This window comes from Nelumbo lutea, chromosome 1, assembly GCF_056320005.1.
Source record: "Nelumbo lutea isolate HS-2025 chromosome 1, American lotus-T2T, whole genome shotgun sequence".
NCBI classification, from domain to species: Eukaryota; Viridiplantae; Streptophyta; class Magnoliopsida; order Proteales; family Nelumbonaceae; genus Nelumbo; species Nelumbo lutea.
Genome location: NC_142684.1, coordinates 74,861,019 through 74,880,638, shown reverse-complemented (window position 1 = coordinate 74,880,638; position 19,620 = coordinate 74,861,019). Strand labels below are relative to the sequence as shown.

The window sequence follows — 19,620 nt, the reverse complement described above, 5'->3', positions numbered from 1 at the left end:
TGAATTGATCTTCGATAAGCTATTTTGGAGGGGCTTCTTTTCACCTTATTTTGGTTTTCTTTTGAGTTCTGGATTATTATGGAGCTAATCTGGGCTGATTAAGCATATTTTCATTAATGGAATTTGGTCATAACATAGAAGATGCATGGATGATGCTAATTGTTCAGATCTACAGGATAAGATAGATCCTTTGTATTAGATAAGATTAGACAAATGCTTCGGCCATTGTGACCGTTCCAAATGCGAATGGTCTAATTAGATGTCCAGCTTTTTTTTTTTGCTTTGGCAGCTTCTTTAACGTTGATTGACTACCTCATCTTGTTCTTGCCATTGTTTGGCCCCCCCACGGCCCCACCCAATATACATACAAGGTTGAAACTTGAAGATATCCTTATTGAAAAGTGTATTAGAAAGGAAATTTTAAGAGACAGGTCAGATATAAGCTGAGGTTATACAATCAAAGCTATTATGACCTACACTAAAACTAAAGTAAATATCTACTTTATAATAGTATAGATATATTGGGATAGGTTTTGTAAAGTAAATATCTACTTTATAATAACATAGATATGTTGGGATAGGTTTTGTATGCAGTATATGGGAAAAAATTAAGTGTCCATTTGATTTGCAGCTGGAATTGAAATCGAAATCGGAATGGTCCATTCCCATAGTCTCTTTGATTCAGACAGGAATGAGAATGAGAATTAAAATCAGCATGAATGGGATTTCTTTCCCAAGGGAGGGGCAGAGAATGGCTATTCCCTCAAATGGGGGAATGCCATTCCAGCAGAAATTGGAATGAGATTCCCATTCCAGACTCCTATTCCTGTGAACCAAACAGGGCCTAAGATATGTGGATAAATGGAAACTTGAATAAATAGCAAAAATATGCCAATAGAAGCAAATATAGGTCTCAAATGACTATAAATAAAGTATTAATAAGAAAAAGTTGATAAAAATGATTAGAAAATTAATTAAATCGTAATGCAGGTTCATTTTAACACATTGTGGTAGTATAGCTTGGTGGTAAGAGTCTTTTTCTTCCATTTGGGTGGCTTATCCTTTCGAGTCGTAGAAATTGTTTTAATTACAGCATTTCCAGCAAGGTTTTAAAAACCGGACTGGACATGGAACTGTTTTGGCAACTGGTTCTGGGGTCAAATGGTCTGACCATCCGGTTTGAATAGAGTTCGTTTTGATTTTAAAAAATAAAAAATAATCAAATATCTTTGCCTGGGTCGATGGGTTGACGGTTTGACCACCCGGTTCAACAGGTCGCTGACCAAGTCAATGAGTTTTGGCCAAAAAGTGGTTTTAGAGTGAAACAGAATTGATTACCTGGACAGTTCCTGGGTCAATTGGTCCGACCGTCTGATCCGGTCCAGTTTACAAAACTATGCTTTCCGGTATCATGTCTTTCCAACATCATAGATTTTCCCATCAATTATTTTAATTTGAATTCATCATAGATTTTCCCATCAATAAGTAATTTTAATTTGAAGTCGATAATGTATTCCTTTGTAATGTTTGAATATGAGTTCGTAAGGTTGAGCATTGTTTGCAATGGTTAAGGGTCTGTATAATTGATTATAATGATTGAATATGAGTTTGTAACAATATGTATCAGTTGAGTATCGGTTTGTACATATAAAAAAAATTTCCGTTTGTGATAGTTGAGTATGGATTTGTAATGGTGAAGTGGTAGAGCATGTGTTTATCACAAATTTAGACTCATTAATTTCATTTTAATTATGTAGTTTACATGGGGTCGGATGCAAGAATCTTGTTGTCATCTATCTATCTATCTATCTATCCATCTATCTATCTATATACTAAACCAATTTTATGCCACATCAGATGATGGTCTCTTTGTGTTCCATTACCCAAATCGAGCAATTCTAGAGGGGTGTAAGATTCCCTCTAGAAGCCCATGGAGTTTCCACCTAGCATGGCTTATCTCCCTTTTTCCTCTCCTTTTTATTAGGAAGCTAATTATCCCCCACTTTCTCCGAAATTAGCTCTAACTATTTCTAATTCTTATTTATCTCCTAAATTATTTCTAATTCTTATTTATCCTTTCTCCCACTTTTCATCTATATCTATCTAAAAAAGTTTCAATTAAAAAAATATAACAATTATTTAAATATTATAATAAAATTATGTAATAACTTTATTTAAATGTTTAAATAATAAAATATTTAACATAACTAAATTTGAAATAGTTAAAATAACGAAATTATTTAATAACTATAAAAAATTATCAAAAACACAAAATAATTTTAAAAATAACTAAATAATATTATAAATAACTAATTTTAAATATAAAAAAGTTAATATTAAATCATATTTTAAATGTTATTTAAAAAATAGATTAAATAACTAAATTACATAATAACTTTAAAAAATTTATCAAAAACACAAAATTAATTATAATATATTTAATAATATTTGATAATAAGAATATAAAATATAAATAATTGAAAAAAATTTAAATATTATTGAAATAGTGAAAGTAGATTAAATAACTTACAGGTATTGAAACTTTTTATTATTTATTTATTGTATTTTCGTTATAAATCGATTTTCATTAGTTATGTATTTTTTTGCTATAAATTTCAACAATTATTGGAGATTAAACTATTGTTATTTGTTAGAGATTAGACTATTAATTTAGCTGAAGTTAGGAATATTTCACTAGGCGGCCCAGTTCAGTTATAGATTGTTTGGCTAGCCAAACTAATTTGGTTGGGTTGGGGAGTTGGTCACTTGAAATTGACTAACCATTAGTGAAAAATGACCAACTCGATTTGTATAGGCTAATGCTTTAAAAACCAGCCCGAAGACTGAATTGCTTTTGCATCTGGGTTGCGGTCACCAGTTCAATCGTCTGGGTCAAACTAGTCAGACCATTCCACATCAGCATTCTATATATAAATGTACATATATGTATATATGTGTGCAAATACATATTTTATCAATAAACAGTGTATAATTATGTTTTACATATAATATATGTATTATTTTATATTTTATTTATATTTTTTAATTCAGTTTTACTTTTTTTTTGTTCATAAAAAATGTTAAAATTATGATTTAAGGTCTAAAAGGGGCTTTTTTTCGCAAGCATAATGGGGCAAGGCACCTATGGAACCTTGGGACACATAGATCTTGAAAAGTTATCCAAAAAAAAAACAAAAAGATCACCATAATCGAACATCAGTGTGCAAAGTTATGGCCTCTAAAAGTTTGCACATGCATTAAGTATGCAACTTGCAACCCAGTGACTAGGTCAAATAGGTCAATAATTGAACTATCCGAGTGAGGCAACTTTTTACCAAGTCAACAGTTTTGACCGAAGGGCAAGTTTCAATTAAACTAGACCCATAATCAAGTTAGGGTAATGGTTCAATTTTGGTTGGTTTGCAAATGATCAAACCAAAACTAACCCGACTTGGTTGGGTTGGGAAATTGTTGAACCGAAGTCAATTGAAAATACTAGAAAGTGACCAAGTTAGGTCGAATTGGGTCAGTTTGGTCAATTTCATCGATTTATGAACAACCCTAACTGAAATTAATTATTGTTATTTTTATATTACAAAATAATTATTAAAAATAATATTTAAAATATAAATAATTATTAATTATTTTAAAACTAAACAATTGCCTATTCTTACATATTTCTATTATTTAACTTTCTCTTAACAAAGTCTATACATCGCAAGAGTCCCTGCTAGCTAGTTCCATCCTATTTGGTGCTATACCCATGATAAATTTTTATCATGGGCTTTTGGTTCATTTCTCACTATTTCAATTCATTCCCTTTTTGGAACGCCCCAGGCTCTTTCATCAGATCTTAGTAGTAATGCAAATGGCCTTCTTTATGCAAAATTGTTATAGTCAAGCATCAATTTATGATAATTATCAGTTGGTAATGGTTGAGTATTGATTGATACGGCTGATATATGATAGGTTCTAACGCTCTTGGAGACAGATAAATTGACACTGAAACCAAAGCATTGCCAACGTTCTAGATGCTACATTCAGTTCAGGTATAAAATGATACAACACCTTGATACATGGCTTGTGATATATCCTCTACAAATCGTTATAACAGGATGAGAATTCTTGTATCAGTTGAATGGTGCAGCCAAATAGGTAATGAACATAACATAGAGCTCGGAACACATTGATAGAGTTTGAAACTCGTTTATTGAGGCTGTTTCGGGTCTTGATAGTGATTCAAACAATGAATATGCTAAGCAGTGTACCCCAATCAAGTGGATAATCTTGATAGAGTTCGAAACTGGTTTAATTTTGATGCTTCTTGCAGAAACAATTGTTGTTTTATTGTTTATGTGGCCAAAAATCACCTAAGCTAGATTTTAGACTTCAAAGCTTATGAAATTAGATTTACGGTTATTAATCTAACTGAAGCATGGGCTGCTTGGGAAGCCCATAATCTTGCCCCCAACTTCAACGGAAAATCCATCACAATTGTCGGGGACTCTAAGTTGGTTATTGACAGTTTGAAGAACTGTATAAAACCCCATGGAGATTAATTGAGAGAATTGATGGTGATGTTGCATATTGTCACACCCATTGGGGAAGTAATCAAGTGGCTGATTGGCTTGCGAATTTTTCTCATTCCAATGATGTATCCCTTCATTCTCTTCCCAGTTCTTTAAGAGTTTTATCGTATGCTGACATTTGAGGATGTGCTAACCCCCCTCTCTAGTCTTGTGTAATCCCTCTTCGCTCCGTTCATTTTTCGGTAAATTATTTATCCGAATAAATGCACTTACTCAGGTAGTGTTTCTCAAGAAAGACTTATCCAGGTAAGTGCATTTACCAATGTTATTTTATTTCCCATGTAAATAAGGCAATGATTATTTTAGTCATAAAAATTCATTATTACAAGGAGCATTTTTGTCTCATTCAAGTATTAGCAATTTTCCCCAAGGTGTAAAAGTTATTTATCCACCTACGAAATGGATATCATTTATCTAATATCCAGGAAAATAAACATTCCCTGATCTCCATATAAATCTGAAAAAACAAACATAGGATTCTTGGTCAATAGGAATCAAACTCCCATTGACTAACTTCCCCCTTGCAAAATCCAAAAAATGAACGCCCTTTTCTTATTTTTTTTTTTAAATAAAAAACATAACATATAAATATAGAACTAAAACACCAGTAAGTAGATCAGCTGATGTTGTCCAATTAATGAGCACAATTGACTGAATTAATGAAGCGTGAAATGAATATCTACCGATAATTTTTCTGGAAGCTCTCGAGCACCAGTAGAATAAGATGATTGCCATCGCTAACAATAAATATCCGATATTCACCCATCATTCAAAATCTTGTTTAATCTTTCAACAGCGGCTCTTTCTTTCCGTCCCATGTCTCTAATCGTTTCATGGCTTCCTCCACCTGAATCCATCTCAAAATGCAATCATCATTAAAACGCTTGTTCACAAAAATAGACTGACATAATTCTATTGCACTACTGAACCATAAACAACCTTAGATTAACGATGGACTGATCTAATTCTATATTGAGTTATATCTAAGGGTGAGTAAATAGGTAGGTTTTACTTGAAACCAATTGGAATTGATCCCAAACTGGCTTTGAATTGGCCCTACCTAATTTGTTATAAGGTAGGGTTTGGTTTTAAATTCTTGGAATTGACTTCACCTAGGTCGGTTCTAGGGGTTTACCCTACCCAAACCAACATGATGAATTGGCATTGATTGGCCTTGGTGAAACTGGCTTTGGAACTGAGCCTATCTTGAAATTAACTCCAAAATACTTTTGAGGATATAGAGATTTAAACCCAAGCACTCATGGATACAAAGCCATAGTCTCACTTGACCATTGAGTTAATTAAGTGATTTTATTATTTGTTTTATTTAATATTTGAATGTGTATACCAAGTAATGTAAAAAGTAATATTTACAAAATTTAAATTATAATGATGAATTTTGAACCATATTTTAATCTACATATTACATTACTCAATTTAATCAATAAAGATTATATATGTTTTAAACTATATATTATATTTATTGAAAATTAAGTTTTTAAAGAACATGCCATTTTTTAAAGGGGGAGAATAAAGAAAGAACAGGGTTTCAAATTCTATCACATGAAGCCGAACCAAACCAACCCATGCTCACTATCAGCATAATATCCTAAATAGTTTGTTTGGTCCTGCCTTGGATATTCTTTAACCTACAGTGGAAGGAGATGCGGACAATGTAGGAGTTTACATCTGCGCAAGCATTGGTAGCATCTCACATACTTGTCATTGGGCGATGTTCCCAATACACTGTTGGGATGTGCTATGAGGTGTTGGTGGGGCGCACTCTGTGGAGCACAAATGTGATCTCATAATGTATTTAGGAATTTTGAGCTTGCTGACTACCAAACTTTCTTCTAATTTCAATTTAATTCCATTTCTTTTTTCCTGGGTTTGGACCAGATGTAACTATTGTTGGCATTTTGCTTTAGGCCATGTTTGGGAGTGCTTAAAAATAAGTGTTTATTTAAAAAAAAAAAGTTATTTTTTAAGCCCAAATTTTCAGCCTTTTTTAAGTGTTTATACAATAAGCACATATTCAAAATTTCTTCCAAAATTATTCCCAATTGAATTTTAAAATACCACTTATAAAATTATCCATAGTTGGATTTTATAAAAGTACTTTTATGAAATCACTTTTAAGAAAGTGCTTTTATACATAAAAGTACTTTAAAAAAAACACTTTTAAGAAGAATTTTTACAAAAACACTTTTAAGAAAGTACTCTTACAAAAATACTTTTATAAAAATACTTTTTATAAAAGTGCTTTCATAAAAATACTTGTTTAAATATTTATTAAAAGAAAGAGTATCAAACACCCAAACATGACCTTAATCGTCATGTATGTGAAGTAAGAATTGTGTGGGGTACTACATGCTTCTCCTTCTAATATTCTACCTACCAAAGAGGAATTATTCTCATAGTTTCTTTTTTCAAAGAAAAAGTTACCTCTTTATTCCAGTTTGTCCGGTACGTAATCCAAATCAAAATGAGAGTTTGGACTGTGGTGCCGCCGATCATTCCAGACCAAATACCCTACAACAAACCCAACCTTCTTTTGTTATTATATATATCGGACGGATCATAAAAGAAGAAAGAAAAAAATAGACAAATTAAATCATCTCCTACAGCCTAACTCATATTACTCATATAGAAGTAGATCGGACTGCCAACAATGACGGCCCCGCTTGGTTGCCCAGCCCAGCAAGAATTGTTGGGCTGTAAGGGCACTTAAACCCAGCTAATAAGCTTATGTGGAAAATTCAAAATATAATGGATGGTATGGATTAGCCACATCATTTGTGGACATGACAGAAATAGGGTGGGACTTTGTACCGTCCAGATAAGTCTATAATGCCCATTCAGTGTTTTTTTTTTCAAAAATTTGTTATTTGGTACCATTTCTGTCATGTAAGTTGATTTTTGAGAAATGGGCTTTTCGTCTATTTGGTACTGATTCTGAAGGACTAATTATTTATGTATTAGAGTTATTATCCAATGCCATATTAGATGCCATGTCATTCTTAAAAAGTCAGAATTAATTAGAAATAAGAAAATCATAAAAAAAAAATGTAATATCTGAAAAGGGTTAATTTCAAGAATCGATTTTTGACAGATTTCTTCAAAATCACTAAGCGTCTATTTGGCATTGTCGCCATTGGTGCCACATCAGCGCTATGTCAGAAAAAATGGTGCTCCAGGAAATGAGCATTTGTTTGAAACCGTTTTTACATAAAATGGTGCTCCAAGCCATGCCTCATTAATCGGGCAGGTATGGCTTGGAGCAACGCCAAATTTGGCATTTCCTGGAATTGTAGCTCATTGTTGCCAACATGGATGTGAGGTGGCAGTGGTGTGGCACTAGATAATGGGTACCAATGCTGAAAATATTTTCTGGAGCATTGGTACTAAATAGAAAAAGTTGTTACTCCAACCCACACATCAGCAACATCGATGCCAAACATATACTATAACCAATCAATCAAACAAAAATTTCAATGCGAATTCTTCCAACGCTGATGTAATTCCAACATGACATTTGTTTTTAAGAAATCAGTATTGGAGATCTGATCTGCTCATCACGCAAGGCACCTCACACCGACCTTACAGGCACATCCCACTATGCATTAGAAACATATCCCATAGTTAAATGTTATTATTCATGGGAGATATTCCCAATGCATGGTGAGATGTAAGTCAGTGTGAGGTGTCGTGTGAGTAGCAGATCCCAATTCTCAGTATTGGATACGAAATAGACCTGGTAAAAAGTTGACCTAGCTCGTGAACCTGACCCAGCCCAACCCCAAAAAAATAGGGTTAGGGTCTCATATTTAGCTACCTGAATGTGAGAATGACCTAACCCGACCCGACCTAGAAAAAACTGGGTTGGGTTGGGTTATGGGTCAACCTGTTGACCCGATTGTCAAGTCTAATTGAGACTATTTATTTATGCATTTTTAGAAGTTTCCAGTCTTTAATTTTTTCTATTTAATCTTTACTCTTTATTGTTTACTCTTTAAATTTTTAGATGTTCAAGTTTTTTATTTTATTTTATTTTATATCTGAAATTTTAAGGTTAACTCCTTTAATTTTGACATTTTTCATGTAGTTTTTTAGGATTAGGGTCTAGCATTAAATAATCCAATCCGAAAAGCACCCCGACCCACCCAACCCAATTGTCAGGTCTAATACCAAAAAAATCACTTTAATTAATTTAAATAAAGAAGAAATTACCTTAGCACCCAGATCGAATTTAAAACCGAGTAGAGCCCCCACCGGGACCCCAACCACATAGTAACATCCCACGTTCACATATGCAACAAAAGCTTGCCATCCACATCCAACCGCCACACCTACCGATCCGATCCGATCCGATTCAAACCAATAAAATATAATAAATATCAGTATCCAGAGATAAACGGAACGGGATCTACTCCTCACACGGGGGCGCGTCAAATGCACATTCACCTACATTGAAACATCTCCCGTGAATAATAATTTATAAATAAGAGAGATGTTTCCGATGCATGTGAGGCGCGAGTGAAGCGCCCTGTGTAAGAGATTCGATTGACAGAAAAACAGAGATTTGACTCCTTTTTCTTATTTTTTTTATTTTCGTATTTGGTAGAGGAAAAACAGAGATTCGATTGAATATCGAATACAAGTGGTAACCCTCTGTTCATCATCGTCGCTTACTGGCTTTTCAAAATTTTGGGACAAAGGTTGGGATCATACTATTCATCCATCGTGACCGCTGCCGTGGAATCAGCAGCCGTGCATGATATTTTAATTGTTCTCTATTCATAATTTAATTTGTTTTCTGCCAAAAGACAAATATTGATAAAGTAACTGAGAACACTGAAAGATTCGATTATCTTTTTCTTGGTACTATTGAAATCGAAGGCCGGAGACAAAGATTGTAGACATCGGGCTGAGTTACCTATTTCGAGTGAACACGGTTAGCCCAACCCGGTGTATACACTCTTGTCTGCAACTAATCCGGAGTCAGTCAGACAGTTTTTTTTTTTTTTCGGTGAAAAGGATGATTCATTCAATACAAAAAAGACACAGCGAAAAGTCAAACACTACAAGGAAAGGAGAGAAAGGCAGAAAAGAAAAAAATAAAATAAAATAAAAGAGGTTAAAACCAAATCCGTTAACCTCCTTCAGACACCGGATTCTCTTATTCCAGAGTAGTAAGGGCGCACTGAGGGAAATTTTCAAAGAACAGAGAAGAACCTAGTTATATAAGCTACCTAATTTGCAGATCTAAGAGCAAAAAAAGAAAACAGAGTTGCAGCACTGCCCTTGAGCCAGAGCTAAGATATCGATCTCTTACAACAAAGTAAATATCAACAGGGCAGACAAAGTCTTCCTTAGTTAAAGAGTAAACCAAAGTTTTAACAATCATTTCCTATATAACAAAAGAACTGAACCTTTGAGAGATTGCCAACTTTAAAACTTCAAAAACAGCTTGGGCTTCAGCTTGCAAAGCAGAAGACACCCTACGGCTACCAGAAGATAAAGCCAAAACAGTTTCTTTTTGCATCTCTTCGTGGTGGACTAAGCAAAATGTGGGTGGGGTCAGGCAGTGAGTTGGGTAAATTACAAAGATACTGTACTACTTGAATTCACATCGGCCCCCACAGCACATCCCAACGGTATTCTCAATAGCAAGTAGACGCTGAGATGTACATGTGAGGCGCCTGTGGGGCGTACTATTGTAATTATCGTATTCTTTTATTTAACACAAAGATGCCTAAACTTAAACCGTTAATTCAGACTATAGAATGTGTTAAATTATTAAAATGCCCATTCTAATTGATCCAAAAATACCTTTATTTATTTTTTATTTTTTTTAGACCAGACTAACTAAAATAACAAGAATCATTTCACTGATATAGAAAAACAGGTATCTTTAAATTTTCATTTCATTTTATTTAGATAAAAAAATGCATCACTTCATCTTAAAATATAAAAAGTTATCCACTCCTTTCTATAATAAATCAAGAAAAAACAAAATGAAAGCTTCTACAATTTCATTTAAATATTAAACCTAGCCAAAAAATCTGCAAGAATCTTTTGGAGCATGGAACTAAGAGGATTTCAATATTATATTTTAAAAATCAATTGAATAGTAAATCACTCAAATAAATAATAAAAGGTAATTTGGGGATTTTAAAAAATGTTAAAACAGCTGATGAACATAGAGTATTATCTAATTTATCACAAAGTGAAATCTTAGGGATGTTTGTAATTTACCCTTTTATGAAATATAAAACAATTACGGCAAGTCAATGTGTGGTTGGCAAAGCCAAATTCATCACGTCTCTGATCTCTCTCTAATCTCTGATTAATAGCGTATGAACGATGGAAAGTGAATAGAGATGGATGGTAGCTAGCTACCTGATAGCACGGGTTGGACCCCGTTGAGGATGAGGGTGATGGCCAGCAAAGGGCACAAGTCGGAGACGGCATTGGCCACCCTTTCACCGTCGGTGAAGGCGTAGCTGATAACATGCCGTAGAAGGAGGACGATCATGGCCGCCACCACCGATATTATGAATGACAACGAAGTAACTATCAATACTGAGAATGCTGCCGCCTTCGGATTTCCGGCACCCAGCTCGTTGCTTACCCGAACACTGCGTCACTCAGATTCACCATTATTACATTAATTAACACCTCGATTAAATTAACTGGTTCTAGTTAATTAATTTTCTGAGGGAATCTTTATCTCGTATTTCCCTTTACTATTAGTTAAAAGTAAAACTGATTCGCTCACCTTGCAGCTGCGTTGAAGCCGACTGAAATCATGAACACCCATCCAGAAACCGTCGTGCTGCACATACCAATCGCGTTTTGCTTAATTTAGAAATCAATTAATGGTTGACAAGCAGACCGATCGGCTGTAAAGGAAGAATGATGCGATCGAGCTCATTTGTCGTCTTACCAAATAGAGAGAGAGTCCAACGCCAACTCAGGATTCTTGAGCAACCCAGAAAGCAAAACCAGTATCTGAAAGTACCAAGTCTCCAAGCAGAGCATCACCGCCGATGCCACCGACAGTTTGAGGAAGGCCGGCAAACCATGGAGAGCTTGCACGCTGAAGCCTGTCCACGTGTACTTAAACTTTTCGTTCATCACTATGTACAGGAACTGGGCTCCCACGATGATCCACCACGACAGACTCAATATCAACGACGCTCCCAATAACCCCATGCCCAGCTTATACACAGCCAACCAGCTTAGCAGCAGATGCACCCCCAACGTGACCGTCGATATGTATGCGCTGGGGGCCACTATGCTCTGGGCTTGCAGGAATTTCTGTATCGGGAAGTTGGCAGCGTATGCGAATATCTGTGGGATGAGGCCGTAGACGAACATCGCTGCCGCCGATGCGATCTCCGGTGATTCACCCAGGAAGATCAACAGTGGCTTCGACAAGATGTATATCACTGCCAGTGGAATCCCAGTTGCCATAAGCAGAATTGTCGATCTCTGGAGATAGATGCCCAGCATTTCATACTTGCCAGCCCCGTATGACTGCCCACACAGCGTCTCGACTGCACTTCCCATGCCCAACTGAAACAGTATATTATATAAACCAGAGTATGAATCATATATTGTAGCAGAGAGAGAGAGAGAGAGAGAGAGAGAGAGAGAGAGAGAGGTTTTGGGTTATGTGTAGTACCATGAGACCGTAAGCGAAAATTTGAATACCGGTGTTGCCGAGGGAGGCGGCCGCGAGTTCGAGGTTGCCGAGATGGCCAGAGAAGATCTGGGTGGACATGGACATAACATAGTTGATCATGTATACGATGACAGCAGGGGCAGCAAGGTAGAAGAGGAGCTTCAGTTCGATCCAGGTGGCAACTCGGTAACGCTTGAACGCTGGCATCTGCATGTCCGACAGTATCTGTTCGAGTTCTTTGCTCCATTCCTGCTCCGCCGCCGATTGTTGCCGTGAAATAGATGCAGCCGGAGATTTTGAATGTAAGATGGGCTGATTGAGCTCTTCCCCAGACGTCTCCATTTTTATTTTTTATTTTCTGGGTGGGTTATATCAGGGGAGATGACGGGGAATGAAATTTTAATGGATTTATACAGTGCTAACTGTAGCTGGTTTGTGAAAGTTCTACCTCTGACTTGTTAAAGAGCATGAGTGGTGGGTTTATATTGATTCTATAGCTTGTAATAAAACTGAAAGAATTCGACATTAATGATTTTGTTCTATTTGCTTTATTGTGAAATGTGATAATTCAATTACTCTTAACAAACAAATGGTTTTAAGTTTTAAGGCGAATTAAATATATACTTCATGAGGCTGAGGCGTGATTAATTATTATTATGTGGTAACCATCAGCCGGCCAGAGCGACGGCTTCCTCAAAAAAAGGTTTCGACTTGAACAAAACAAGAACGGGCAAAAAGATAAACGTAATAAAATAATATGTGGATGACGGTCAACATTTGTGTTTTGATTTTGGCTGAGGTGATACTGATCGATTGACTTAGAGTTATTATTGTTTCGTACTAGCAAATTGTATGAGTCTTAATGCTGAGCTCATCACTTATCTCATATTTTCGCCTTCTTCTCAAATCCAATTAAATGCAATGTATATAACACCAAGCTTTTTAAAATCGATCCAAAATCTAACTGTTTTGGCCACCGGTTTCTGAATACTGATCCATTGACTTAGTCTTATTATTGTTTCGTACTAACAAATTATATATGAGTCTTAATGCTGAGCTCATCACTTATTTCATCTCATATTTTCGCCTTCTCAAATCCAATTAAATATAATTTATATATAACACTAAGGTTTTTAAAATCGATTCAAAGTTGAAATCATTTTGGCTATCGGTTTTTAGGTTAATGGTTCAAATGTCTGAATGAATGACTCATATCAATAAAAAATAAAAAAATTAAAATAAAAATAACCAGAAACTATTAAATGAATTGAACATATCGATAATTTAATCACCTAAATCAATAGGTCATTGATCGATTCAACAATTTTTTATCAAAGACCAAATTTAGAGGTAAAACAAAACTGATTTTCTAAACGATTTCCAGACCAAATGATTTAATCATATGAATCAACAGCGGTTCAAAAACATTGTATATAACCGTTAGCTACCGACAGAGTGAGCCTGTTGATTTGATTTTATTCTCTATCTAGAGGCCTCATTACCCATCTTGCCTTAGACATCAGTGGTGGGGCTGCAGATGAGTATCTCCTTTTCTTTACATACCTGATGACTTGGTTAATTGCAGTGAATTATTGATTCTCTCCCTTGATTTCACTGGAAATAATATATAATACTCTGTTTTGTTAAAAACTGTAATAGTGAAGATTGATTTTTGTTAAAACTTTATCAAAATTATCAATTTTTGGAATTTAATTGATTGAGTAGTTAGTAGGGTATTTACCAAAAAAAAAAATAGTTAGTAGGGTAGGAGTACCCTGAATAGAATACGGCAAAATTATCAATTTTTTACTCACTTTTTCTACCCATTTTTACTGGCCATGAATTGGAACCACACATCTCTCAATTCATAATAGAGATGTATGGCTCCAATTCACTACGGGTAGAGAATGAGTAGGAAATCCCAATTGGGGTAAGGGGCCAACCGACTTCATTCCAATTTGGAGAGAATGGAGAGTTGTGACTTGTGAGGATGGATTTCTTAAATTTCAAATCTCATGTTCATATCACAATAACATCTTACCTAATTTGTATAGTCCTGTCCACACCCCAATACAAACTCAAAGTGCCGGCAATCATCTACTTAGAATCACAAGCATAAACCCATATACTTTTCCTGCGCTTTCAAATAATGCTGGTAATTCATTTCACCCAACCAGTTCAAAGATTAATTCAAAAGTTTGTACTACCACTTCTAGAAAAAAATCTTGGGTGTGGGATCATTTTACTAAACTTGATTATAAGGACAAAAGTGAACAAAGGTCAGAGTATAATTATTGTGATAAAGACCTATCTTGCCCATTTTTAAGTGGTATTATTCCTTAAGTAATCACTTGTGTAGGTATAAACAGTATCCCCTTAATAAGGTAGATGAGCAGTAAAAGACTTTGGAAGTTTCATTTCAAAGTTCTAAAGAGGGGAGCACCACACCATCACTTGTGCTTTACAAGTTTGATCAAGATGAATGTAAAAAGGAACTTGTTAGGATGATTATTATAGATGAATTACCTTTTAAACATGTGGAACGAGAGGGGTTTCGTGACTTCTGTGGTAAGATGCAACCAAAATTTATAGTTCATTCACGTCAAACGGTAGTTAAAAATTGTTATAGTCTTTATGTGGAGGAAAAGAAAATGTTGAAACAATTTTCTAAAAAACTATCATCAAAGGTATTCTTCACTATAGACACATGGACATCATCTCAAAACCTTATTTACATGTGTTTTACTATCCATTTCATTGATGAATACATGAAAGAAATTTATGGTATTGGAATTGTTTTTTCTTAGAAGTGTAAGAGTGATGATTCCTCTATTAGTTTAATGGCTTACAAGATGAAAATGAAGTATGACAAGTTTTGAATTCTATGTATGAGTTCTATAGTTCAAGCCAATTATCTCCTAATGTTCACTTAAGTATTCAATCTCAAGATCCAAATGATATGGAAGTTAAAAATGTGGAGGATGTTGCTGATTTTATGAATTCATTATTTAACAAGCAAAAAGCGGGCCTAGGAACTGTAGAGAACAAAACGGAACTGGATAAATATTTAGGGGAGGAATGTGAAGTTCTGATAAAGAAATCATTTGACATATTGGCTTGGTGGAAAACTAATTCCTCTAAATACCGGGTGCTTTCTTTGATGGCTTGGGATTTATTAGCTATGCCTGTGTCTACAGTTACATTTGAATCGGCTTTTAGCACTAGAGGTCATGTGCTTGATTCATTTTGTAGTTCTCTAAATCCAAGAATAGTAGAAGCTATCATTTGTGGACAAGATTGATTATGAATGTCACACAGTTATCTTTATATAGAGGGGAGCTTAGATGAGCTTGAAAATATGGAATCAAGTAAATTTTGTGTTTTTTAATTTTTTATGTTCATGTTTATTTTGTTATAATAATTCTAATTTGTATTTGTCTTTTTATTGCAGAAATGGCATCCTTGATCGAGGAGCATCCTCTTGTCAACATTGATAACTAAGTGGTTGAGTGGTTGTGGAATTTGTGTTTGTGACTTTGTGGTTGTAGTTGTGAAATGTAAACCTTGTGTTTTTTTTTTTTTTAATTTTTTTTATGGTTATGGACTTGTATTTGTGGTTTTTATGGATCGTGGTTATGAACTTATATTTGTGTTTTTTTTATGGATTATGGTTATGGAATTTGCATTTGTCCTTTTTGTTTGTATTACTATCTTAGTTATTACTTTGGATAGGTTAATAAACCAGCAAATGGTTTGGCTGATTCCCTAGCCAAAGCTCTGCACCTCTCTCTCTCTCTCTCAAGCATAATAGAGTAAAGGTCTGATCTCATTCTCCTTCTCTCTCTCCCCCCCATGGGATTTAGAAACGTTCGGTTGGGCCAGTCCTGTCCACACCCCAATACAAACTCAAAGTGCCAGCAATCATCTACTTAGAACCACAAGCATAAACCCATCTCCTTTTCCCGCACCTTCAAATAATGCTGGTAATTCATCTCACCCAACTAGTTCAAAGATTGATTCAAAAGTTTGTACTACCACTTCTTCTAGAAAAAAATCTTGGGTGTGGGATCATTTTACTAAACTTGATTATAAGGACAAAAGTGAACAAAGGGTAGAGTATAATTATTGTGATAAAGACCTATCTTGCCCATCTTCAAGTGGTATTATTCCTTAAGTAATCACTTGTGTAGGTGTAAACAATATCCCCTTAATAAGGTAGACAAGCAGTAAAAGACTTTGGAAGTTTTATTTCAAAGTTCTAAAGAGGGGAGCAGTGTTGTATCCCCTATGAGAAAGCCTTTCGTCCAATTCCAACTTGGATTTTTGCAGATTGTCTCCAGATTGATTTGCCGAACAGGCTTCAAAATAATGTCATCTTTGGAAGCAAAGGATTTTCACACCCCCTCTATAGGTATTATCATCTGTTCTAGGATTTCAAGTTGTTGAGTCTGTATCTCTTTAGCATTTGGATTTTCTATCACTTCAATTTCTGGGACAGCTGTTATGGTTCTTCGAACTTCCTGGTAAACCTGCTTTATAGTTGGTTTTTTCCTGGGTGCTTGTTTAGGTTCTATAGGCTTTGGAGCTGAAGTGGACTTAGGCTTGGCGACTTCTCCCTCAGATTTCGAAGTTCTCTTCAGTTTTAGTTTGAATTCCCCCTCACCGTGATCATGTTTGAAGCAAAAGGTGTAGTATTTGGGGAGGTTCTCATAAACTATTTTCTGCTAGAAACCCTCATTGTCGACTTCTCCCTCAGATTTTGAAGTTCTCTTCAGTTTTAGTTTGAATTCCCCCTCATCGTGACCATGTTTGAAGCAGAAGGTGTAGTATTTGGGGAGGTTCTCATAAACTATTTTCTGGTAGAAACCCTCATTGCCGAGCCCAACCCAAACATGACTAGGGTTTTCTTTCAACAAATCAACCTCCACAAAAACCCTAGCCACAATTGTTCTGGTTAAACAAGCAGTTGTCGGATAAACTTTTAGCACTCTTCCTGCTACCTGCGCAATTGATCGTAAGTACATGTCATTGCACAAGTTAATCGACAACATTGGCAGAGAAATCCAAAGAGGAACCACTGAAGGTTCCCATCCTAACTCCAACCCAAGCATCCATTTCAAAAATCTTAGAAGAAAATCCTTGATAAAAACAGCCTCTCGCAGCCAAACCCTAAGGTATTCCTCCTCACTTTCAAATTTGAGAAGCACATGCCTCAGATCTAATGCAGTGACAACAATAGATTTTTGGAGTCTGAATGTACCTACCAGAAATTCCTTGATTTCCACAAGGGAAGGGTGACCATATGAGTATTTTCCAACTAGTGCGAATTGGAGAGGGGAGAGAGATTTCTCAATATCTTCTTCTGAGAAAAGCACCGCCGGTTCTCCCCACTTGATCGAAGGGACCTTCAAAGGAATATCCATCGCTGTGGATCAAGAAGTATAGGAAAAGGATTCATAGAGGTAGCAACCACTGAAGCAAAGGAAGCAGCACCTCGAGATTCCCCAGGCGGCTCCCCCATTTCTCTTTGAGAAACATGCACAAACCACAAACCATTAATTTGAGTTTTTTATGGCCATTTCCGATTCTGCTTCCAAACCCCTTTATTGAGAACCAAATGAACCCTTAATAATTTTCATTGTTTATTGACCCTGGATCACTATTCTATACTAATGAGAGATCAAGAAGGCATGTCTATCCTTGCATGTGAAGCCTAGCCAGGTCTACCTACCTTGGCATGGATAGGGTAGGAGAGGTGTCAATTGGATGGATTTGGTCCAACCCGATCTAGTCCAATGTGAGTCCACTTACAAATGGACAGGACGCAATGCAAACCGAATGAAATATCAAAATTTATATAAAAGCACTTTTGGCATTGAAAGAGCACTTTTGTAGAAGTATTTTCATAAAAGTGCTTTTACAAAAGCACTTTATTGATAGTACTTCGTAAAAGTGGTTTTATAAATGTACTTCCATAAAAGTGCTTTCGTAAAAGTACTTTTCTAAAAGTACCTTTATAAAAGTGCTTTCATAAAAGTACTTTCACAAAAGTGCTTTTGTAAAAGTTCTTTCATAAAAGTGCTTTTATAAAAGTACCACTATAAAAGTTTTTTTTGTAAAAGTACTTCCACAAGTTTTTTTGTAAAAGTGCTTTCGTATAAAAGTACTTTTGTAAAAGTACTTTCATAAAAGTATTTTTGTAAAAGCGCTTTTATAAAAACACTTTTGTAAAAGTACTTCCACATGTTCGATTTTACACAAAAAATCCATGGTATATTATTTTTTGGAGATTGCAGTAGGAGACCTCTCGGCTGCATGATTTTGGGTCGATGGAAGCCTCAGATCTGGGTTAATTAAAGCTTAACTGTGACAAATAGACAAAGGCTTTATAGATGAGAGAGAGAGAGAGAGGGAGGGAGGGGACTGGGGTTAGCCAGGGGCAGAGCCAGGAAATTTTTATAAGGGGTGGCTAAAAGATAATTGAAGTATGGATGGGCCAATAGGGGGCAATCATTGAGATGGAGAGAAAAGTCCAAAGTGGCCTGTAGGCTTCTTTTGGTGAAAGTTTTTAAAATCGGATTGGATAAGGAATCATTCTGGAGAGCGGTTTCTGGCCAAAAAGCAATTTTGCGGGAAGAAGATGCCGATTTAAGAGGGATTGATAGAGTTGAAAATTTGAAATGAGAGAGTGAAGAGAATTTTGAGATTGAAATGAGATAACCACAAAATGGGACATGAAACGAAACGAGTTCAATTCAACTCCCCACAAGATTGCCCCTACTACATCACACAAAATGGGACGTTGTGGGGACTGATTTGATCTCAAAGGAAACACACCAATTTGATAGGAGTATCTCAACTTCGGTGTTAATCTAACTCTTCTAGTTTTTATGCAGCGATCCCAGCAGGAATCCTACCACAGCTGGCACCATACAAACATTTATGTACATAATATCTATGTGGATACTGGTTTATGGTCCTTGTTAAGCTATCAATGAAATCCAAACTGAAGCTATCGCTATTATAATTTGGAAGATCCAAAATTAATTGCAAAAGGGAAACTTATTTAGCTAGAATGGTTGTGGAGGCTGGGGATAGTGACTACAAAACCATCAATGAATGTCTGGTGAAATGACATTGTGCGCATGTGATGGCCCCCCGAATTGTTGGTGTTGTTAGTTTGCTTCCTTATCTCTTATATATATATATATATATATATATTTCTCTTGAACCAATCTTTTTTCTAATCCCTCCCCAAAAAAAAAGAAAAAAAAAACTAAAAGATAAGCCAAGCTTATAACTTTATTTTACTTTGGAGTTTTGAGGGCAATCGGACTGGAA

General features: G+C 35.5%; 2 protein-coding genes across 2 annotated transcripts; both read right to left on the bottom strand.

The window, feature by feature from the left end:
• Nucleotides 1-4,998: 4,998 nt before the first annotated feature.
• LOC148875399 (protein DETOXIFICATION 40-like) lies at nt 4,999-13,080 on the bottom strand. Its single transcript, XM_088965073.1, has 7 exons — nt 12,280-13,080; nt 11,539-12,170; nt 11,371-11,427; nt 10,992-11,230; nt 8,820-8,938; nt 7,035-7,121; nt 4,999-5,436 (listed from the first exon to the last, which is right to left on the bottom strand). The coding sequence occupies exons 1-7, from the start codon at nt 12,619-12,621 to the stop codon at nt 5,371-5,373; spliced, it is 1,542 nt and encodes a 513-aa protein (XP_088821199.1). The 5' UTR covers nt 12,622-13,080; the 3' UTR covers nt 4,999-5,370.
• Nucleotides 13,081-17,003: 3,923 nt separating this feature from the next.
• Nucleotides 17,004-17,702, bottom strand: LOC148875398 (uncharacterized). The gene has a single exon (XM_088964427.1). The coding sequence runs from the start codon at nt 17,700-17,702 to the stop codon at nt 17,004-17,006; it is 699 nt and encodes a 232-aa protein (XP_088820553.1).
• Nucleotides 17,703-19,620: the final 1,918 nt, after the last annotated feature.

What these genes read in the sequence shown, in the direction of transcription:
- LOC148875399 (XM_088965073.1), bottom strand. Translation starts at nt 12,621, where the DNA reads ATGGAGACGTCTGGGGAAGAGCTCAATCAGCCCATCTTACATTCAAAA. An exon ending in GGTCCAACCCGTGCTATCAG is followed by an intron (nt 8,939 to 10,991) that starts GTAGCTAGCTAC and finishes TCGGATCGGTAG; the next exon opens with GTGTGGCGGTTGGATGTGGA. An exon ending in AATTCGATCTGGGTGCTAAG is followed by an intron (nt 7,122 to 8,819) that starts GTAATTTCTTCT and finishes GGTTTGTTGTAG; the next exon opens with GGTATTTGGTCTGGAATGAT.
- LOC148875398 (XM_088964427.1), bottom strand. Translation starts at nt 17,702, where the DNA reads ATGGATATTCCTTTGAAGGTCCCTTCGATCAAGTGGGGAGAACCGGCG.